The sequence below is a fragment of the Amphiura filiformis genome, unplaced genomic scaffold (genome assembly GCF_039555335.1).
Source record: "Amphiura filiformis unplaced genomic scaffold, Afil_fr2py scaffold_37, whole genome shotgun sequence".
Classification (NCBI taxonomy): domain Eukaryota; kingdom Metazoa; phylum Echinodermata; class Ophiuroidea; order Amphilepidida; family Amphiuridae; genus Amphiura; species Amphiura filiformis.
Window position 1 is genome coordinate 889,801 of NW_027305501.1, and position 19,662 is coordinate 909,462.

The 19,662-nt window shown below is 39.2% G+C and overlaps 1 protein-coding gene across 1 annotated transcript in view; it reads right to left on the reverse strand.

Annotated features, from left to right (window-relative positions):
• Positions 1-4,131: 4,131 nt before the first annotated feature.
• Positions 4,132-19,662, reverse strand: part of LOC140144041 (uncharacterized) — a 44,931-nt gene continuing 29,400 nt past the window's right edge. The window contains exons 4-7 of the mRNA XM_072165865.1: positions 10,341-13,115; positions 8,939-9,202; positions 7,352-7,458; positions 4,132-6,727 (exon numbers count right to left, since the gene is read on the reverse strand). Coding sequence (XP_072021966.1) covers positions 6,203-6,727; positions 7,352-7,458; positions 8,939-9,202; positions 10,341-13,115 — 3,671 coding nt within the window. The 3' untranslated portion in view covers positions 4,132-6,202. The remainder of the gene's footprint in view (positions 6,728-7,351; positions 7,459-8,938; positions 9,203-10,340; positions 13,116-19,662) is intronic.

Consider the following 19,662-nt stretch of genomic DNA (forward strand, 5'->3'; position numbering starts at 1 on the left):
CAATGGCCTATTCTAGTTGAAATCCACAATATGGAAGATGTTACCTTAATCCCCCACACAGGGGATATCATGTAGACTTCAAATGGAGTCACCCAGGCAGGTATCCCCATTTAAAATTCATACTAGTGAATGGAAGATTTAAGGTCACATCTTTCAAAGGGGTGTGTATGGATTTCAACTGGATTAGCCCAATAAATGGGGCATTTGCACACATTGTTCCCCTGTTAACACTCACCCACCAAGTTTTCCCCCAATTCCCCCCCGGAAAATAGTGTTATCATTTATCCCACATTTTTATACATACTTTCTTTGTTTTAATTATGTGCAGCAAAATTTTTATATACATATACATACAAAGCACATGCAAATGCTTTTTGTTTCTTTATAATATTCTTTATACACAAAATTATACTCTACCCACAGTAAATTCACTCGATACAGATGTACATAAATGTAAAAAAAATACATGTGTACACTGTTATATATATTAGAGGAAATAGATATTAACTGTTTATTATTTTGTGGATTTCTAAGCAGCTACTGTCAACAAAATACTACGACAAAAAAATAAAAATAAAAAGTGCTTCATTGGCTTTTAGCTGCAGCAAGGTGCGGGCATGCTTTTTTTAAAAGTCAATCCGGCGACATTTTCACTCGCATGCAGTACATCGGCGACATCAACAACGATGAAATAATAATAAAATTAATAAATAATTAAGATGAAGTTTTGTGTGTGCTGTGAACTAAGCACATAGATCAGTATTTGCGGAATTTCAAATGTGTGAAATGCATGGTATTTAGAGGGTGATGAATAGCTGTTGATGGCTCGTATTAAAATTATGGTCATTCCACCTACTAGAAAAATGGAATTTAAATACCGCTGGAATATGACGAGTATTTCTACCGGCATCAAAATGAACCAGCGAAGTGATTATGTTGTGCAATGTATGTCAGCGCCCATCAAATAATCACATTCTTGTTATAAGCTATGGAACACAGGCTACCAGACCATTTTGACAGGCTGTTAGATTCCAATGAACACATTACTACACCATCAAAATCATGCTGTGTTGAAATTGGTCTGTTTGTCTACCTTAATTAGGGTATTCGCTATGTGCGTAATTTACCATTCAATCACGGTTGGCACTGTAAAAGAATCTATTAAAACTAGCACATATGTTCTTCCTTCGCCAAGACCCTAGATTATTTGAGATATATTGTAATGTTGTAAACAAAGCAGTTACCAGTACGTTTCAAATACAAATGCAGCATTTCACACATGAGATCAAATTCCGTAATACATTGGTTCCAAACAAAGATTCTTTTCAATTTTCCGGGTCATATAATAGTTGTGGAACAGCTGCAGTCACTATGAACCAAAATGATCTCATCTCCAATGGCTGAGTTCAATAACCACCATACAATGAGCATAGCTCAGAAGTTGTGGAGCATGAGATTCTGTACCCATTAGACTCATAGGTCATTCTATGAATGTACAAGCCTATTGGGGTTATGGAACTATGTACTGATGGATGAGCATGTTTGAAATCCAAGTGAGTTTACAATTTACTTTTCACACTTCATTTGAGGTCGTCCTAAAACGTCACATTCCTCTTTCTAAAAAAAACAACAACAAAAATCAGTCCATACCATTTTCCATCTTCATAACTGAATTGTGAGGCAAAATATTGACCTACCAGGTATCTAATAAGGTGGTTTCATTCTCAAATGAAGCATGAATTTCTTAAACATGTAATATTGTTAATTACTCTTCAACCAGTTTCTGTCAACACCTGCCATTTTCACCATCAAATTCTAAACATCCCTTTCATGTACAAGCTGATCAAGGAAATCCAGCTGAGTAGAATACAAAAATCCATTCAGGTCAAAGTTCATCAGATGCAATGTTTGTCAGCAAACCTGACTAGTGAAAACAGCAGGAGATCATCTCATCAAGAATTTGAAGTTTCAGATTTTGAAAATAGAAATGGTTAGATTTAGCATATTTGTTAAGTAATGAATGAATTGAAAAAAAGGAAAAGGTCACAGTTCATTGAAACATGCTACGCTGTTATGTAATTTTTAATAAAATCTAAGAAACAATAAGTCATCGTATGGTTTCAAACTTGCAGTCTCGACCAGAAAATGGAGCAATTATACAAGATGCCGAAACAAATCTGTTTTTGAAAATTGCATAATTCACACAGGCTGTCGATAGCCAAATTATGTGAACACAAAATTGAGGAAGACTATGCAAAATCTACCGATTGTGCAAAATGTTGCAAAAAATGAGAGTGAAATTGAACAATGATTTATCCAAAATAAACCTATCTTCTTTCATTTTATTTATCAATATGCATCAGTATAATACTGCCCAATTTTCTAGGAGCAGCACAGCTAGCAAACCATTTAAGGCAAAAGTGGAAACACAAGTCAAATTTCTACTAATTCTTTGGTTTCATTCAAAGTAAGTGTGTGTCAGGAATCAGCTCAAATCCCTCTATGTGTGAGCTATTTAACTTCCTCACACCAAGGGCATGCAGATGGCAACTTTCGCCTTTGCCACTACCCCTTGGAATGATCATGTGACCGACATATGATGCCAGGACAGTGGTCACATACCCAACTTATTGCTCACATATGTCACAATTTCAATAGCAACAACAACAAAAAAAAGCACATGTACAAAAAAAGTACTGAATTATACACATGATTAGTTCCATGCTGGGCATGTAGTGGTATTCAAGTCAAAATATTTCCATCCATTTGTCATCTCTCAAGTCAAAATTATTTCCATCAATTTTTTCTCCAACTTTTCCTTCACCATCAACTCGAGAAGGCACTTTTGTACATTAATACAAAATCTCGTAAGACACAGTTTCTTTTTATTATTATTAAAGCATTTAAGGCAGCATTCTTGGGAGTAGGAAATCGTACGCATGGACACTGAATTATCTACAAACCGGTTCTTTCATTACGAAATCTGTTGCAACAACCAGCTTCTTAAAAAAGCCTTGCTTCACCTTGCCAATGTGCAACCAGCAAACTGAATCAAATGTTCAGGTCATACATAAAATATCGAGTCCATGCTACCAAAATCCTTCCTCCCATACGACTAGCAGCCGACAAAGTGCTCTATGCTACATGTGGTGATACTCTCCTCCCTTGAGTCACAGTTCAGTGCTCTGTAACTTCCCCAGCATGGTAGCTGGGAACAAAAGCTCATACCCAAAAACATCTGGGTGACTTGCTTGTGCCATATTTGCTTCATCTTTTGTATGACACTGAACTATACATGGAAGTATGAGTTGATCCCACCATGTAGCCTCTACTCTAGTACTGGTCTGATGCTTATTTGCTTCTTTTTGCTTTGTTTAATCCACAGCTTGAACTATGTAAATTTTTACACAATACCTACTGTGCATTTCTATTCACAGGCACTTCTTTTGGTCCCTCACAGTGGAACGTTAGTTTTAAAATGGGCAATTCCAGCTGAAATCCATACACCCTGTATGGAAGACATGACCTTACCTCGTCCACAAACGCAGTGTGAATTTCGAATGGGATTACCTGAATGGGCGACTCTATTTGAAATCTACATACACCCCCAGTTAAGATGATACCTTCCAGAGGGTGAATGGATTTCCACTGGACTAGCCCAATAGTCATGTTAGGCATGGCAGGATTATTATTGATTTTCTGTCAAGTTAGTTAATGCCATTTGCAAGATAATCTAGCACTAGTAATATAACATTATTAGGGCAGCACTTTGGAAAGTTAAGTCAGTTCCTTTTTGAGTAGTTGCAAACTTTGACTTACGTCAAGAATCTTGATCATGGTTGACTTTCCATTCCTGGCTAACTTCAATTTGTGATCATACCATTTGATCTTGATTTGCATTATTATATCATCAATGAGCTAAACTGAGTTAACATTGAGTAATTTGACTATAGCTCTATTATACTTAATGATAGATATTTTACCACTTATACTCAAATGATGTTATTACCACTTTCAGGCATCCCTTATTGTTTATGTAATACTAAGTTTTGACTGGCTCATTGCTGAACGTTATAATAAAACTTTTATAAAGTCAGATGGCTTTATGAGGGAATATTCTGCGTGAAGGTGACAAAACAAAACTAGTAAGTACTGACAGGGGTACTTGTTAAAGCTTTTTGTAAAGTACAGAGTTATTTATATTTTACAACTGGTACACAAATTAAAGAGAATATACACTGAAATTGTTTCACATATGTAATGTTGATAAATAAATAACTAAAACCTGACAAGCAAATTTACTTTACAGGATCGTTCAACCCTTACAGCGTCTTTACTGTTAACATTACATAATATCATGTAATTCATGTATGTACTCCATTCTATGACCAAATGTCACATTACATGTATTTTCTGTGGGATTATACAATGTCTATTACCTTAATACAAGGGCTGGTAATGGTTAAGTTACTCTAGTGCTGAATATCACTATGACATTATTGACTGACAGTATAATTATGTCATTTTAGTTGCCATCAGTTTAATTTTTACTAAACATCAAGGGTTTGGAACCAAACTAGCCGTGTCCAACATCTTCAACTAGTTCTGGATCCAAGACCTCAACATTTGCATCTTGTTTAACCCTATGAGCACTACTTCCATTCTTACAGTACCTGTAATTGGTTAATTACATGATATAATCATCTCAGTATCCAATCAAAATAGAGCTCTTAACCTAATCTCCTTCAGCCCTACTGACTATTCTTATCATATCTCTGATTGGTTCAATACATGATATACCCCTCCTTATAACCAATCAAAATAGTTCTTAGAGGCTGATAATTTTGAGTGCCCACGGGGTTTAGGAAGAATAAGATTTGTGTGTCATAATTTGCAAGTGAATTTGTGATCTGTGCAGATTCACAGAACAAAATACAACTTTTTCATTTTCTTTGGAATTTGATTAGATATTGCTGGCTCATTTGATGATAAAATTGGCTAAATGTAATCAGGCGGAGTGATGATGGTTCTTAACATTCACATGTGATGTATCATAGTTTTATAACTTTGTAGAACAGCTGTTACGTGATTTCATTATACTTTTGCTATCACACTGACATTATATGAACAAAATTCTGAGACCAAATATTTCTAAATCAAGACCAGTACTGTTAATTACCGAAATAAGTGCAATAAAAGGCATTTTCTTCATAAAGATTTCAATTGTATAGATGAGTAAGACAATGATGATCAAGTAGCATACATAAACTTGTCTGTAATGGAAGATGATTTCATTATTTTGGTTTACAGCTTTGGCAAATGACCGTCTTGCATCTCTTTCAATGCACAAAATGGTGAATATTTGAAGAGCCAAATATACTGTTAAGAACCATCATCATGCTCTGATTAGTTAGTCGGATGCACTCAAACTAAGCTGATCAAATTCTTAGCACATTTGAAATTCATGTGGTATAAAAATGATACATGATCAGAAACCACATTGTCGATCTATATAAAAATGTTGCGTGTCCATAAAACCCAACAACTGGCAAAAAAGCCAAATCATGTCATGTCCAGTGTGCTTTAAAACATGATCAACTTAGCAACGAATAGCATCTAAAAGAAGTCATATTGGAAGATTATAATTTGTAAGCATTTCAATCGGAGTATCTTATGGCATTATCTTACAGAACAAAGGTGCATCAATGTTTGCGTTAAGAAATATGGTAACCAAAATCGGTATGTCATTCAATTGAAGAACTCACTTTGTTCTCCCATTGCAAAAGAAAACTTTGTTTGGTTAGGAAAATTCTTTATTTCAAAAATTTCACCATGGTTTATAAGGAGTTTCAGCCGGGTGACTGCAAAATTCACTGACTGCGCCTCTATTCTTAAATATTAATCTGTAGAATTGGTACAGCTTTCACAGCTTAATGATCTGTCAACATCTAGCAACAGATAATTATGCATATAAATCCATGATATGCCATAAGATACAAAGATACATGCGTTAGAGAGACTCAAGTCTTGTTTTTATCAAGAGTTGTTACAATATTACTGGCTTACATTGTACAACCTGCATGGCAATTATGTCAAATCCGGTATGTGCATTTCAAATTCTCCGATACCAGATCAACAATCAAGCCGCTGGTGTCATTCCAGCTATACTGTATCATCCATACGGACGATTCAAAGCGATTTGTCATACATAGACTGGCTCTTGCGAGTCGTGACTACTCTCCCTTTCAATCGGCTCTGAGTTCGATCCTAGATCCATCTCGGGATCTGAAGGTAGATCCACATCGACTGGAACTGGATAAGGGTGGCCACCATCGTCAAAGAACCTGCGAAATGTGAATTCAAAGAAAGCGTGTCCATGCTCCGGGTGCTTGCCGTTTTCGAGCCCGTTCTGCTGCCGGCCACGAGGGCCTCCTTCCCAACTGTCGTTGCTCGAGTTGGAATTGTTCCGCACTTTCTCCGGTATAACCGGATCAAAGTTTGACACATCTTCTGGAAAGTGGATGGTGGGTTTGTATGGCGCTTTCACTTTGCGGATATTCTGTGTGAAGTCAATAGGCTTGAAGTACGGATGGCCTTTGATGTCAGAGGCCCCGCTACGGCCAAGTCTTTGATCAGCTGCGGTGCATAGATTGAGGATGAGATCGTTGGCTTCGTTGGAGAGACCTGCGGCTTTGGGGATGCGTAGTGTGTTAGGCCAGTCAATTACCTAGTGAAGGATATGATCAAACATCAAAGATATGCTTTAAGGAAATTCAAAACACCACAAAATATAAATATAGACAATTATTTTCTAACATGATAATTATGACTTCCGTGACCATCAATGACAGCAAATGATTGACCAAATTGTTAGTGCATAACACCTAATTGGCATGGCCATAATTCCTGGCAAGAATTGTATTATTCCCGACACGGTTTACAAAAGTTGCATTTTATAAGTAAGAACTTCGCTTGGAAAAAAAAAGAAGTTTGATCTTCAAGTTGTATTACATCCATAGGTCGGGCCCACAAAATCGCGACTTAGTCTGAATTTCTAAGGAATCATATATACCTTAGTGTTGATATGAATGCATTACAATATATACATTTTCCTAAGAACAAAACAATTATACGTCACCGTATTTGATTTTCAAATTCAAAGATATCCTAGGATACAACCACTGAACTTTGGTTCATCTCAAGTTCAGTAGTGACGTAGGTACATATTTCACTGGTCGCACTTTCACATCGCACGCTTAAAGTTAACTGCGCAGAGCATGTAAGTACAAGGGTGGTTTGTTGGCACGCTTCAACTGATGATCTGAAGAATATCATAACATTTTCTTCTCACCTTTCTTTGGGTTTCTCCTGGTGTGTCTGCGTGGAAGGGTGGCTGACCAACTAACATTTCATAGAGGATGACTCCTACACTCCACCAATCACACAGTTGTGTATAGCCTACAAAAGAATAATGGTTAAGGTAGTTAGAATTAATGTATCAGTGTAAGCCAGCTATGTTGAAGGTTCGCTGTGTCAAAAATTAGGCTTGATATGTCGAATTTGAATTAAGGCTTGATTTGTCGAATATGGAATAAGATTAGCTAGAGTCGGCTCAAGGTTAGCTCAACTTGGCTTTGGCGACATAGCAACTTGTTTCATATTTGACATAACATTATTTTCAACATACATATTGCTAACCTTTGACATTGCAGGCTGAAACCTACATATCTAGGTCATGACTGGTAGTGCTACACTCGTAAGCATTGTTTACTCAGAGGACATATTGAATTTGCCATGTTGTATAAATTACATTTATCCAATTTGTGCCAATTTTAAACATGAATGCTTGATTTGGCGCACTTTATTTCCATAGAGAGTAACACTGCTCACAAATAACTATATCTTGCTGTGGGGATCCCCCACAATCCTACCATACAAACGGTTTGTTTTACACTCTAAACATAATGCCTGTACACATGTATACACCTGGCTGGAGGTCTTGTAATCACGAGTCAAAACCATTACCTCATGCTCTCAATGTCTCACACATGTTTGAAGTAGACCCGCCCCAAATGGAATTTCACTTGATTATGACCAAGTTGCTATTTTGCAGGTTTGTTTTGTTTTTACCTTTCCTCAATTATTCTTCCACAGATAATCACCATTACGGGCGATGTCCCAAATTCCCACCTGTTCATGAGTCATTCCAATTAATGTCTGGAATTTTAAATTGCGACACACTTGACTGACAAATACCACTTAACCAGCTGTAATTGTGCAACTCCCATCAAATTGTAACATTATAATGGATAATTTACATTGGAAAGTGATGACAGCATAACAGTGAGGTATTTCAGAATTTCATAATCTGTTTTCTATCATACATTGAGGCCTACCCTTAAAACCATTCTGTTTGGAACAAATTACGAGTTACATTGCATCAGCAGTTTTGGTGAGATGCAAAAACGTAACACCCATTGGGATGGTCCATGAATTTAGTTTCTGTTGTCGTAACCACATTTTTGTTTGCACCAAAAATGAAACTGATCTTGTACGTTAAATTTTAGTGGAGTAATGAAAAAGATATGAGCTTTCTTCTGATACCAAAATCTGTTTAGATCAGGCAAAATAGAGGATTGATCGGGTCACACATCGTTAAATCAGCCCAAAACTCAAAATCACCTTTTTCAATGTTTTCTTATTTTAAAAAAATTTATCAACATCAATAGTGGACAGTGGCGTAGGAGCCAGGTGGCAACTGTTCCCCCCGCCCTTCCCCCAGCCTCCTATCCCCAGCCCACCTTGCAGTTATAGAGTTGTTTTTTCTGACTTTTTCATCTAACAACTGGGAATTTTTTTTTTTTGGTTTTGGGAACTAAGGTGCCCCTGCACCCTAAAAAATCCCAGCTATGCCACTGACAGTGGACAATATACTTGCCTTCTCTCATGAGGACTTCCGGCGCAATGTAGTTTGGTGTCCCCACTAATGAGTGTGCTTTGCATCTTTCTTGCTGCTGTTTCCGCCGTCTCTCTAACGTCTTCATTCTTGTTCTACCCACTTTGAAGTCAGACACTGTGTTGTTGATGTGTGCGTGATCTTTGTGGTTGTGAGGGTGGTGGTGGTTTTCTGTGCAGTGACAAGCACCTTCAATGATTCCCCACTCCTCGCTTGGCTCCATGCTATCTTGTCGGTAATGGCCCTCTGTAATGAGTGATAACATTTCAGTCAATTAACGGGATACATGTTTAAAGTTTGTTCGGGTTATATAAGGCGGAAATTATTCGGCTTTTGTTACTGCACGTGGCAATAAAGTCCCAACTCATGTTCGCGTAAATTCACATAAGCGTACGCTAGTCACACATTACGCAATGCACACCTATCATAAGCACTGCGCCCAGCAGCGTGCATGCCATTCTATATCAATATTATTTTTTCCGCCTTATATAAGCCGAACGAACTTTAGTACTGTACAGCAGGTTACTTTTACATAGGATCATTTTTTGTCATTTTAACTGTTCTGAGCAGTTTCTTGTATTTGCATTTTTAAACAGCTACACATAAAAGCCTAAAAGCATTCAACTTCACTGCAATGCACACTGCAAAGAATTAAAGTGACTTTTGACCATAATTCCCTGCAGTGTACAGTGCAGCGATTGAATGTACCTAAAACCCTAATGCCCCAGGCCTATTTTGGCGAGAGGAAAGAAGGAAGGAAGAAACAAAGAAAAAGAGAAAACTTTTTTTCTCGGGTGCAGTTTTGAAACAGGGATCCTTTGGGTGGCAGACATGCGCACTTGCCATTGGGGTCTACCTTGGCCGGCCATATGACCATATGATTGTTCGCATGATGACGCAATCGCAACACATGGAGTACCCGCGCTTGCAGATGCTTTGCGAATTGAGGCTTTTTGATGTTTGATTCGGATAGGGTTAAGGGTTAACAATATTTTTGCAGTCTTTTTAATTTTTCGGTTCCGAAATATTTTGGAAGCTTGTTTCCAGGGTCTCAGCCCAGATCCTCACCTAAACTAAATTGGTGCAAATCCAGCAACAAGCTTAGGTTTAAACAGGTGTCTTGTCGGATTGAAAAGGTTGTCACACATTTAGAAATACCAAGCTTGCGTCAGGTGAGACTCAAGACTGTAGTAGTCGCACCTGATGAAAGCTCGACCACCTTTTCAATCCGACAGCACACCTGTTGAGTGTTGAAATATTGTCACTTGTTGTGGATTCTCGTCTTTGCCAAAAGGCCCTGGTCTCATTATTAAACAGTTAAAACTGTTTGATAATGAGACCAGGGCCTTTGGGCAAAGATTCTACTCTTTACAGCGGTACTTACGCTTCTGGTAGTACTTGGAATCGTGCGTCCACCTAAAACCTGTGCAGAGTCCAAAGTCGGTCAGTTTGATGTGTCCGTCTCTGTCAATCAACACATTATCAGGTTTGATGTCCCTGTGGATGAAGCCCATCTTGTGGACACTCTCCACAGCTAAGATCAGTTCAGCGATATAAAATCTCGCCAGATCTTCCTCAAATATTTCTAGTCTGATCAACAGACTCATCAGGTCTCCACCAGGGATGTAATCCATCACAAAATACAAGTTCTCGTCATCTTGGAACGAGTAGTAGAGTTTCACCACCCACTCGTTGTCCGCTTCTGCCAGAATGTCACGCTCCGCTTTGACGTGCGCAATCTGATTTCTTTGGATCACGTCTGATTTCCGCAATGTCTTGATCGCGTAGAGTTGCTTTGTGTCTCGCTTGCGTGCAAGCACAACCTCCCCAAATGCTCCAACACCTAATAGATGGATCTTCTTGAACATAAACTTCTCCATTTTAGCTCTTTTGAGTCGTATGTAATTGGATTCTTTCTGGTTCAACATTCTTCGCATTTGATCTTGTGCCTCCTCCGACAATCCTACACGGGCCATTTCAGCCTCCAATTGCATGCGTCTCTTTTGCCTCGCTTTCACAGACTTCAGTACATTTTCTATATGCTGTTCCATGTAGAACTTGTAAGCTTGAGGAGAGTATGTTTTTACCCGCGGTTCACGTAAGAAATCATTGCGCGCATTTTTGTTCTTTCTCTCAGGTACAGGGGATTCGATCCTCTTCGGTCTTTCGTTTCCCCCGCCGGTGGGAACATATTTCTCACTACCCGTGTCAGAAGCTGCTGATGAAATTGAAATTTCAGAGATGGGAGAATGTGCTCGTAAAGATATAACGGGGGAATCGGATCTAGTGGATGAACTTCTGGTGCTTTGGTTAGATTGCGTACTCTGATTTGATTGAGTGCTTTGAGTACTTTGGGTTGATTGAGTACTTTGGGTTGATTGAGTACTCTGTGTTGATAAAGTACTGATGGTATCTGGCGATGGACCCCGTGCCACAGGCAACTGATCTGGTCCATGAGCAGTTTGTAAGACAGGTTTCTGCACAGCCTGACTCTTGACTGATTGCAACACAGGGGTGTTATAGCCACCTCTCGGTAGGGCAGTTGTTGTGCTTACTGTGGCCGGTACAGGGGTCATCAAGATCTTTGCATGCGGACTTTGAGATGTTATCGAGATTGGAGATTGAGTTCCTTGAGGTGGTCGATACGGAGGTGGAGGCTTGGACGAATCTACTCTTAAGGTTACTATTGCAATTGGTTGCTGTGCATGTGTATTATTGTGCTGCTGTTGTTGCTGCTGCTGCTGCTGATTATTATTATTAGTATACACATGCTGAGGCACACTAACAGTACCAGTGATAGTTGCATGATGTTGCCGGTGTGCGTTATAGTTCTGATATGGATCGCCCGTGTTTCGTGCCATCTGATGCTTCGTCTCCTCGTAACTGGGAGGAGGGGGAGGAGGTGTGTTGTTCTGGTGTACTTCTTGATGATTGTTGACAGCAACATGATTAGGCTGCTGTTGCTGTAGAGCAGAATACCCACTCCCTGGTTGATTTGGTATACCTGTACTTTTTGGTCGATGCTGTGTACTGACTTCATAAGTGGGTGGAGGAAGCTTTTTGTTCATCAAAGCCTGGAGAGCTTGATAGTCTGCGAGCAATTGTGAATCTGCATCAGGCGGTGCGATATCAATGTGGGCCGAGCTTTTATACTGTGCCTCATTATGTAAGCCTTGCTGTTGAAGAGTTCTTAGAGAGGGCATATTTGATTGAGTATAAGTCACATTGGTTAGAGCTTGTTGCTGCTGTGGTGACAACACGGGACTATTGCTACCTTGCGAATAGTAGCCTTGCGTGTTTAAGCTAGGAGAAGTATTAGCAAGCGTTCTTGATGGCGACCTCTGGTGCCCACTATTAGTTATTGATAAGCTACTTGTGTAAGTTGTGGAGGACGTTGTCGAGATTCCATAATAACTTTGCACACTTTCCGTACTGATGGTCTGTCTCCGGAAGCGCAACTCATCCGGCACACCGCCGGCTGTAATGCGCAGGTGAGCGGCGGTTCCATGATAGTATCCGCCGACTCTATCATTTGGTTCTGCCAAATGATTTGAACCCACACCATTGATGGTGTGGGTTTCTTGTGGAGTCCTATCTCCATAGGGTTGCCTGTTCAACAGGCCAGTAGGCGGTCCAATGACCGGTTGTCTTGAGTTTACAAACCCATTCAAATCACTGCTCTGCGTCTGCGACACAGAGGATGCATTTGGATTAACAGATGTTGTTGGTGATCTCTGCGCTTGTGTGGTGGAACCAACGCTCCCGCCAGACTGTATAAATCTGCTAGCGAGTTGCTGCACATATCCCGTTTTAACGGTACCCTGATTTGAAATATTCAGCCTACTAAAGTTTTCACTGGGTGGTGGGGTGTGACCCCTATTGTCTTGACTGAGCAAATGATTTCCTAGAGGAAGAGGTGGGGTCTGTCCCCTAGGTGGAGGAGTTTGTCTCTCCGTGTGCGTCGTGGGGAAGGGGCGTGTCCCGTATGCCGGTGGTTGTTTAACATCACCGAAGGAGTTGTTTCTTGAGACTTGGGGTACCCTCTGCGAGTCTCCAGCTGCGTACGTAGGTCTTCCCTGTTGGTATGTCGGCAACGGCATCTCATAATCGCTGCTCGTTGGGGTGCCTCTGTCAAAACTGGACCTTCTGATAGGGTAGCCTGTGTTGAAAAATGAACAACAAAAAACAGAGTTAATTCATGCATATAAAGTATCTTTCTACATACTATAGACGGTATCAGATACTGCTTCTCTAATCCTCCTTTATACGTATGCATTTTTGTCCACCAGGGCCTCCACGGGGGAATTTGGATGATAATACAATAAAACAGGTGATATGTATGAATGCTTCTTGAATTGAACAGGAAGGGTGGGGTGTATGTACAATGTGTAGGCCTATAGGTACAGTAAAAGAAATTTTTGTGTGAGTAATTTTTTCACACTTGCCAAGTTTAAACTGTTTCACTTGCTTTTAAATTTGATTCTAAATTTTCTTACATTTACCTATATAAACCAAGTAAAAAAATTGCCTGTTGTTATTTTTATGGAAGCAGTTTGGAATGCCAAAAGCACAAAAAATATACACTTTTACATTATTTCTATCACTTCTTGAATAATCTTTAGGCCAAGGGGTCTTAACAGGGACACTTTGTTATCTTCAGTTACTTTTCAAGTGCCAAAGACGCATTATTTCTCCATTCTAAAAATTTCTTTATAAAACATTCTTGGCACTTTCGGACATGAGAACTTCAAAAGAAGAAAATTCTCTTCCACCAAGCTTATCAGGCTTGAATCATCTTGTTTCATATCCATCAGCTGCTAAAGCATCAACAGCAGACATATGAGCACAAACACTGCTATCAAAAATTTAGTAAAACTTTCATGCGCAGATGAACCTAGCCAGCCAGCCAGACCCTCCATGATACGCTAGCTGGATCCTCAAGTCACAGCAGTGCATGTAAGCATGCTGCATGCATGATTGTAGACCATTCCTGGGATGACAGTCACCCTACATATGCCAAAGACCAACTCATCTTCGTGGGCTATTTCAGTTGAAATCCATACACCCCCTGATGGAAGACACGACCTTTAATAATCTCCCACACAGTAGGTGTAGATTTCACATGGAGTCATTCATTCAGATAACTCCACTTGAAATTTACACTCCCTGTGTGCAAGATTAATGGCATGTCTTCCATAGGGGGTGTATGAATTTCAAACGGAATAGTCCAATGTTCATCTTGTCATGACGCAGCTACTAACAAGTTTAGACTGTACCTAAGTTTGCAAAGATAGATCTAGTTTCTGTCTAACTTTGCTTCTTATTTATTCCAAGCTGAAGCGTAAGACTAAATCCTCACTTTCATCAACTGAGAACTACCCCTTCAGGAAACACTTACCGATTCATGTCGTTTCAATCAAAGAGCTGACTGACCAACACTTTGGAGAGCTCTTTGGTAAAATTCAACATATTTAGTGTCCATGAATCAAGGCTAGTGAACAATCTGTCTTTACTTATACCTCACAGATATGTAAAGTGTTTGAATGATCACAATTTTTCACTCAAACCTATGACATACAAACGGTTATTTTCTACTCGATCACGAGACTCGCTGAATATGAATGTACTTCAATTATCCGTCTTTTTGTCTGTGCAATCACACAACACAGGGTTCGTATCTACAACAAGCTTCCACATGTATGTAAAATTTCATCTTTAGTTCTAATTTAATTGAAACTGAACATATGTGCTCACTCACAAAAAATTGGGAGTTCCGAGAAACATGCAAGGGGATACTCTGCAGGAATGTTAAGGTAGACCTAGATGCAGAAGATGCGGAACCAGATTGCTGATCTCTGGGTATACATAATATTCTACATGAATGCAAATTTGTCCAAGCCCAACCATGACATCTTTTGCATGTAGTTGGTCCTATTTCATACATGTACATGGACATGCTGTTTACTTACATATAAACGACAAGTAGAACAAATTAAATGTTCAAAGTGATTAATATCCATTTTTCTTGATTTGAGAATATCTAGGCAAATATAACTCCTCAGAAATAAAGAACATTTCTCATTTGTACTATTTAGTAACAGTACGTTGTGTAGGGTGCCAATTTAAAATTCTTGTATTACTGGGCAAATGGGGCGGGGGCAGCTGCAACCCCTGTGAGATATTGGTCACCCTTATATTTGAAGTTTTGAAGCCCTTTCTTGTGCTTTATAGCCCATCTTTGACAATTTTTTCCAACCCCCCTTGAAAGTTGTCTTACCCCCTTTGCCACCCCCTCTGAAAAGGTCCTGGCTATGCACACCACTGTGGAAGGGAGGGGTATCATCAAGTATGTTAGCTTTTAAATTCAAGACATTTCTACAATATAAACCATTAGGTTTTTAATTTGCTTGTTTAAATCAGGAGCCATTATGATATTCATCACACACAGAACATCAACATCATAGCACTATATTTCAACTAGGTAGGCCTTATATAATAAAACCTGCAGTATTTATTTACAGTGTGTTTCTAAATATAAGATAAATGCTGTGTAGGGATACAGGCATTTAACTATACATGTGTGTGTTTTGCAATAGTGTAATCCATTGGAAGTTTTTAAAATGGCTTATAATTTGTTAAGTGTTTTTATTAAATCAGAATTATAAAACACAATTAGAAATAACAATCTATTACTATGAATGATAATGATAATCGTTTGAATTTTACATAGGGGCCTACAACAAAAGTTACAAGAAAATTTACGGATAATCACTAGAAAAACTACCTCGCTTTACTTTTAATTTTTGACTATATCATAAATTCCAGTGCGTCTACATAGCAAGCATGCACAGCAGGAGCCATAGGCCACAAGAGTTCACATCCTTTCTCTAATCTCATGTGCAGGACTTGCAACAACACAGAGACCACACAGCTCACATTACGATGTGTTAGAAAATCGCATGTCTGTGTAAGAGGTTAACTCCTGTGCAAAAGCGTATTTCTTGAGCAATTTATAGTGCATGAAATTCTTTCTGAAATATATCAATATTGTTTTAATAATTTTATGCAATACATTCTTTCCAGAGTATTCTGTTACAAAATATCACCTGTATAGGGATTTTTTTGCTTTGAACTTGGCAATGTGTATTGCAAAATATGGTACCATAATTATTCTGATGTTTCTGTCTTGTGCTTGTTAAAATTAACACTTGCATAAATTGTGATCATGTATGCTGGGGGGGGGGGGCACTTAACTTGAATGACCATACAGGTATGCTCCCCCCCAGAGACCCCTGTTTTGGACAGCGCAGTTCCCAAAGACCCCTCACTTTCACCAAAACAGACCGCTGAAAGACCCTTGATTTTGATCATTTTCAGCTGTAAAAGACCCCTATAAAATTGACAATTCCTCACTTTTCCATTTTTTTCCAGGCATATTTCAACCAGAAAGCCACAAAGACAATATATTTTGATTGTTTGCAGCTCCGAAAGATACCCTTTTTCCAGCATGCCGTCAGCTCCCAAGCACCCGTCACCTCACAATCAAAATAAATTTCCCCATTTTTACTGAGACAATTTCAACAAGCCACATCAAGGTATAAATTATTTTGAGATCTCATACATTTATAATCAATATTAAATTTCACTTTGCACATCGATTCCTTTTCTGTTTTCCTAAACACAGTTCTTCAATGCTCATTTAATGAACCACACTCCTTCAACTGTGACCTATAAGAAAAATTGATTTTTTTTGTTTCCAATTGTGAATGTTAAGAATTTTATTTAATTAATTTTACTGGTGTGTGTGTATATTATACATGTAGAGCTGTTATGTACCATATTTTTCATCAATTTTTTATATTTGTACAATGTTCATGAAACCATATTGTCAAATCAGTAAGGGAAGTATACGGTGCACAAAAAGTATCTGCACACTTAAGGGCTGGGGTGATGCCTTCTATCACACTCTGAATGAGGGTATTGACTCGTCTTTTCCAACAAAGACTGTCCGACTGCACTCCACTGATAAGCCCTGGATGACGGACAGAGTCAAGAATCTTATTCAGAGAAGGCAGAAAGCATTTGCCTCGGGGACAAATGTATATTTAATAAACTGCGGAATCAAGTCATATATGAAATCAAGAAAGCTAAACATAGTCATAATATAAATAAAGTCAAGTATCTGCAAAAGACTGAACCTGGTAAATGGCACAAAGAAATAAGATCATTTGCCAACATGAATAAATCGAACCCCACTATCCATGTGCCGGTGTAGACCCTGTTGATCATGTTGCTGTTTCTAATGCTATCAACAAACAGCTGGCAAGCTTTTCCCAAGTTCAACAACCCCTCAATTGTGATGAATTGCCTGCCTACCTCCCGAGTAAAGATCCTCCCCCTCAATTCCAGCCATGGGAGATCTATGGTGACTTGAAGAAGGTGTCGGTTTCGAAAGCGGGTGGCCCTGATAACATCCCTCAGAAGGTTTTAAAAGAATTTGCTTACTTAGCTTAGCTCACCTGTCACAGACATCATAAATACTTCTCTTCAAGAAGGTGTAGTGCCATCACAGTGGAAACAAGCAAATGTCATCCCGCTTCCAAAGACGACACCCCCTTCAATTGACAAATTAAGACCAGTGTCACTTACATCAAACTTGGCCAAAATAGCTGAAGGCAAGGTTTCCAAATTTGTTGTTGATTCTATTCAATCCCAGGTCGATGAGAGGCAATATGGCAACCAGAAAGGTATGTCGACTACCCACTGCTTGATAGATGTTTACCACCAGTTGGTCTCGGAGGCTGAGAAATCTGGTACAATCAGTACGTGGGTACTAACAGATTTCTCAAAAGCCTTCGATGTCATCGACCACAGCATTGCTGTTTCAAATCTCCTGAGCATGGGTGTGTCACCATCTATTGTGCAGTGGGTGGCCGACTTCATTTCTGGTAGGCAACAAAGAGTTAAGTATAAAAATAGTCTGTCTGAATGGGAAACGTTATTGGGAGGGGTTCCACAAGGTACAATCTTGGCCCCAATAATATTTTTAAGAGCCAGTCTCCCTTATTATGTACATGAATAAGGGGGGTTGTGAAAAAAAAAAAATAGAATTGTCTCTAAAAAATAATTTTGGTACATATTAGCACCAACAACTCACATGTAAAATATGAGCGTGCACAGCGCCTCGCTCAGCTTTAAAAATTCTTGAAATTTCAGCCTCTCTGAGCCTTACTTGCAAATGGTAAACTTTGGAGGTGCATAACATCGCATACCCATCATCATCCCAACCTGCATTTTGCATTTTTTAAAGTACCAAATGGTTACATTACAAAAACCAAGAAAAAATTGGGATCTTGATGGCGCACAAAATCAGCAAATCCAATGATTTGATGAAAAGCGCCTCGCAAACTTCAAAGCATCATAACGGGCTGCGCCATCAAGATCCCAAGTCCGAACAAGTTTGAAATTAAAGACCTCCATGGCAAGTTTCATTTTTCAGCCAAAAATTTTTGGGATTTCGTTGGCGCACCGAGTTAACAGAGGTCAAAGGTCAAAATTTCCTATTTTCGCACATATTTGCACGCCTGTATTATTAAGCGCCAACGCACCTGACTCTCCGAATAGCATTTCATCAAAGAAGAGGTAATTCTCTGCAAGAACTGAAAAAATTAGCTTGGGATCTCTTGATCTTCATATTTTTCTGATTTTTTATATTTCAGTATGTACATTGTACAATGTTCATGAAACCATATTGTCAAATCAGTAAGGGAAGTATACGGTGCACAAAAAGTATCTGCACACTTAAGGGCTGGGGTGATGCCTTCTATCACACTCTGAATGAGGGTATTGACTCGTCTTTTCCAACAAAGACTGTCCGACTGCACTCCACTGATAAGCCCTGGATGACGGACAGAGTCAAGAATCCTATTCAGAGAAGGCAGAAAGCATTTGCCTCGGGGGACAAATGTATATTTAATAAACTGCGGAATCAAGTCATATATGAAATCAAGAAAGCTAAACATAGTCATAATATAAATAAAGTCAAGTATCTGCAAAAGACTGAACCTGGTAAATGGCACAAAGAAATAAGATCATTTGCCAACATGAATAAATCGAACCCCACTATCCATGTGCCGGTGTAGACCCTGTTGATCATGTTGCTGTTTCTAATGCTATCAACAAACAGCTGGCAAGCTTTTCCCAAGTTCAACAACCCCTCAATTGTGATGAATTGCCTGCCTACCTCCCGAGTAAAGATCCTCCCCCTCAATTCCAGCCATGGGAGATCTATGGTGACTTGAAGAAGGTGTCGGTTTCGAACTCTGGACGACCTGGTCGCAGGCGTTCGGAGGAGCGACGAGAAGGTGCAGAGGGTAGATGTCGGCGGGCGCCGGACCATAAAAATACTTCTCTTCAAGAAGGTGTAGTGCCATCACAGTGAAACAAGCAAATGTCATCCCGCTTCCGAAGACGACACCCCTTCAATTGACAAATTAAGACCAGTGTCACTTACATCAAACTTGGCCAAAATAGCTGAAGGCAAGGTTTCCAAATTTGTTGTTGATTCTATTCAATCCCAGGTCGATGAGAGGCAATATGGCAACCAGAAAGGTATGTCGACTACCCACTGCTTGATAGATGTTTACCACCAGTTGGTCTCGGAGGCTGAGAAATCTGGTACAATCAGTACGTTGGTACTAACAGAT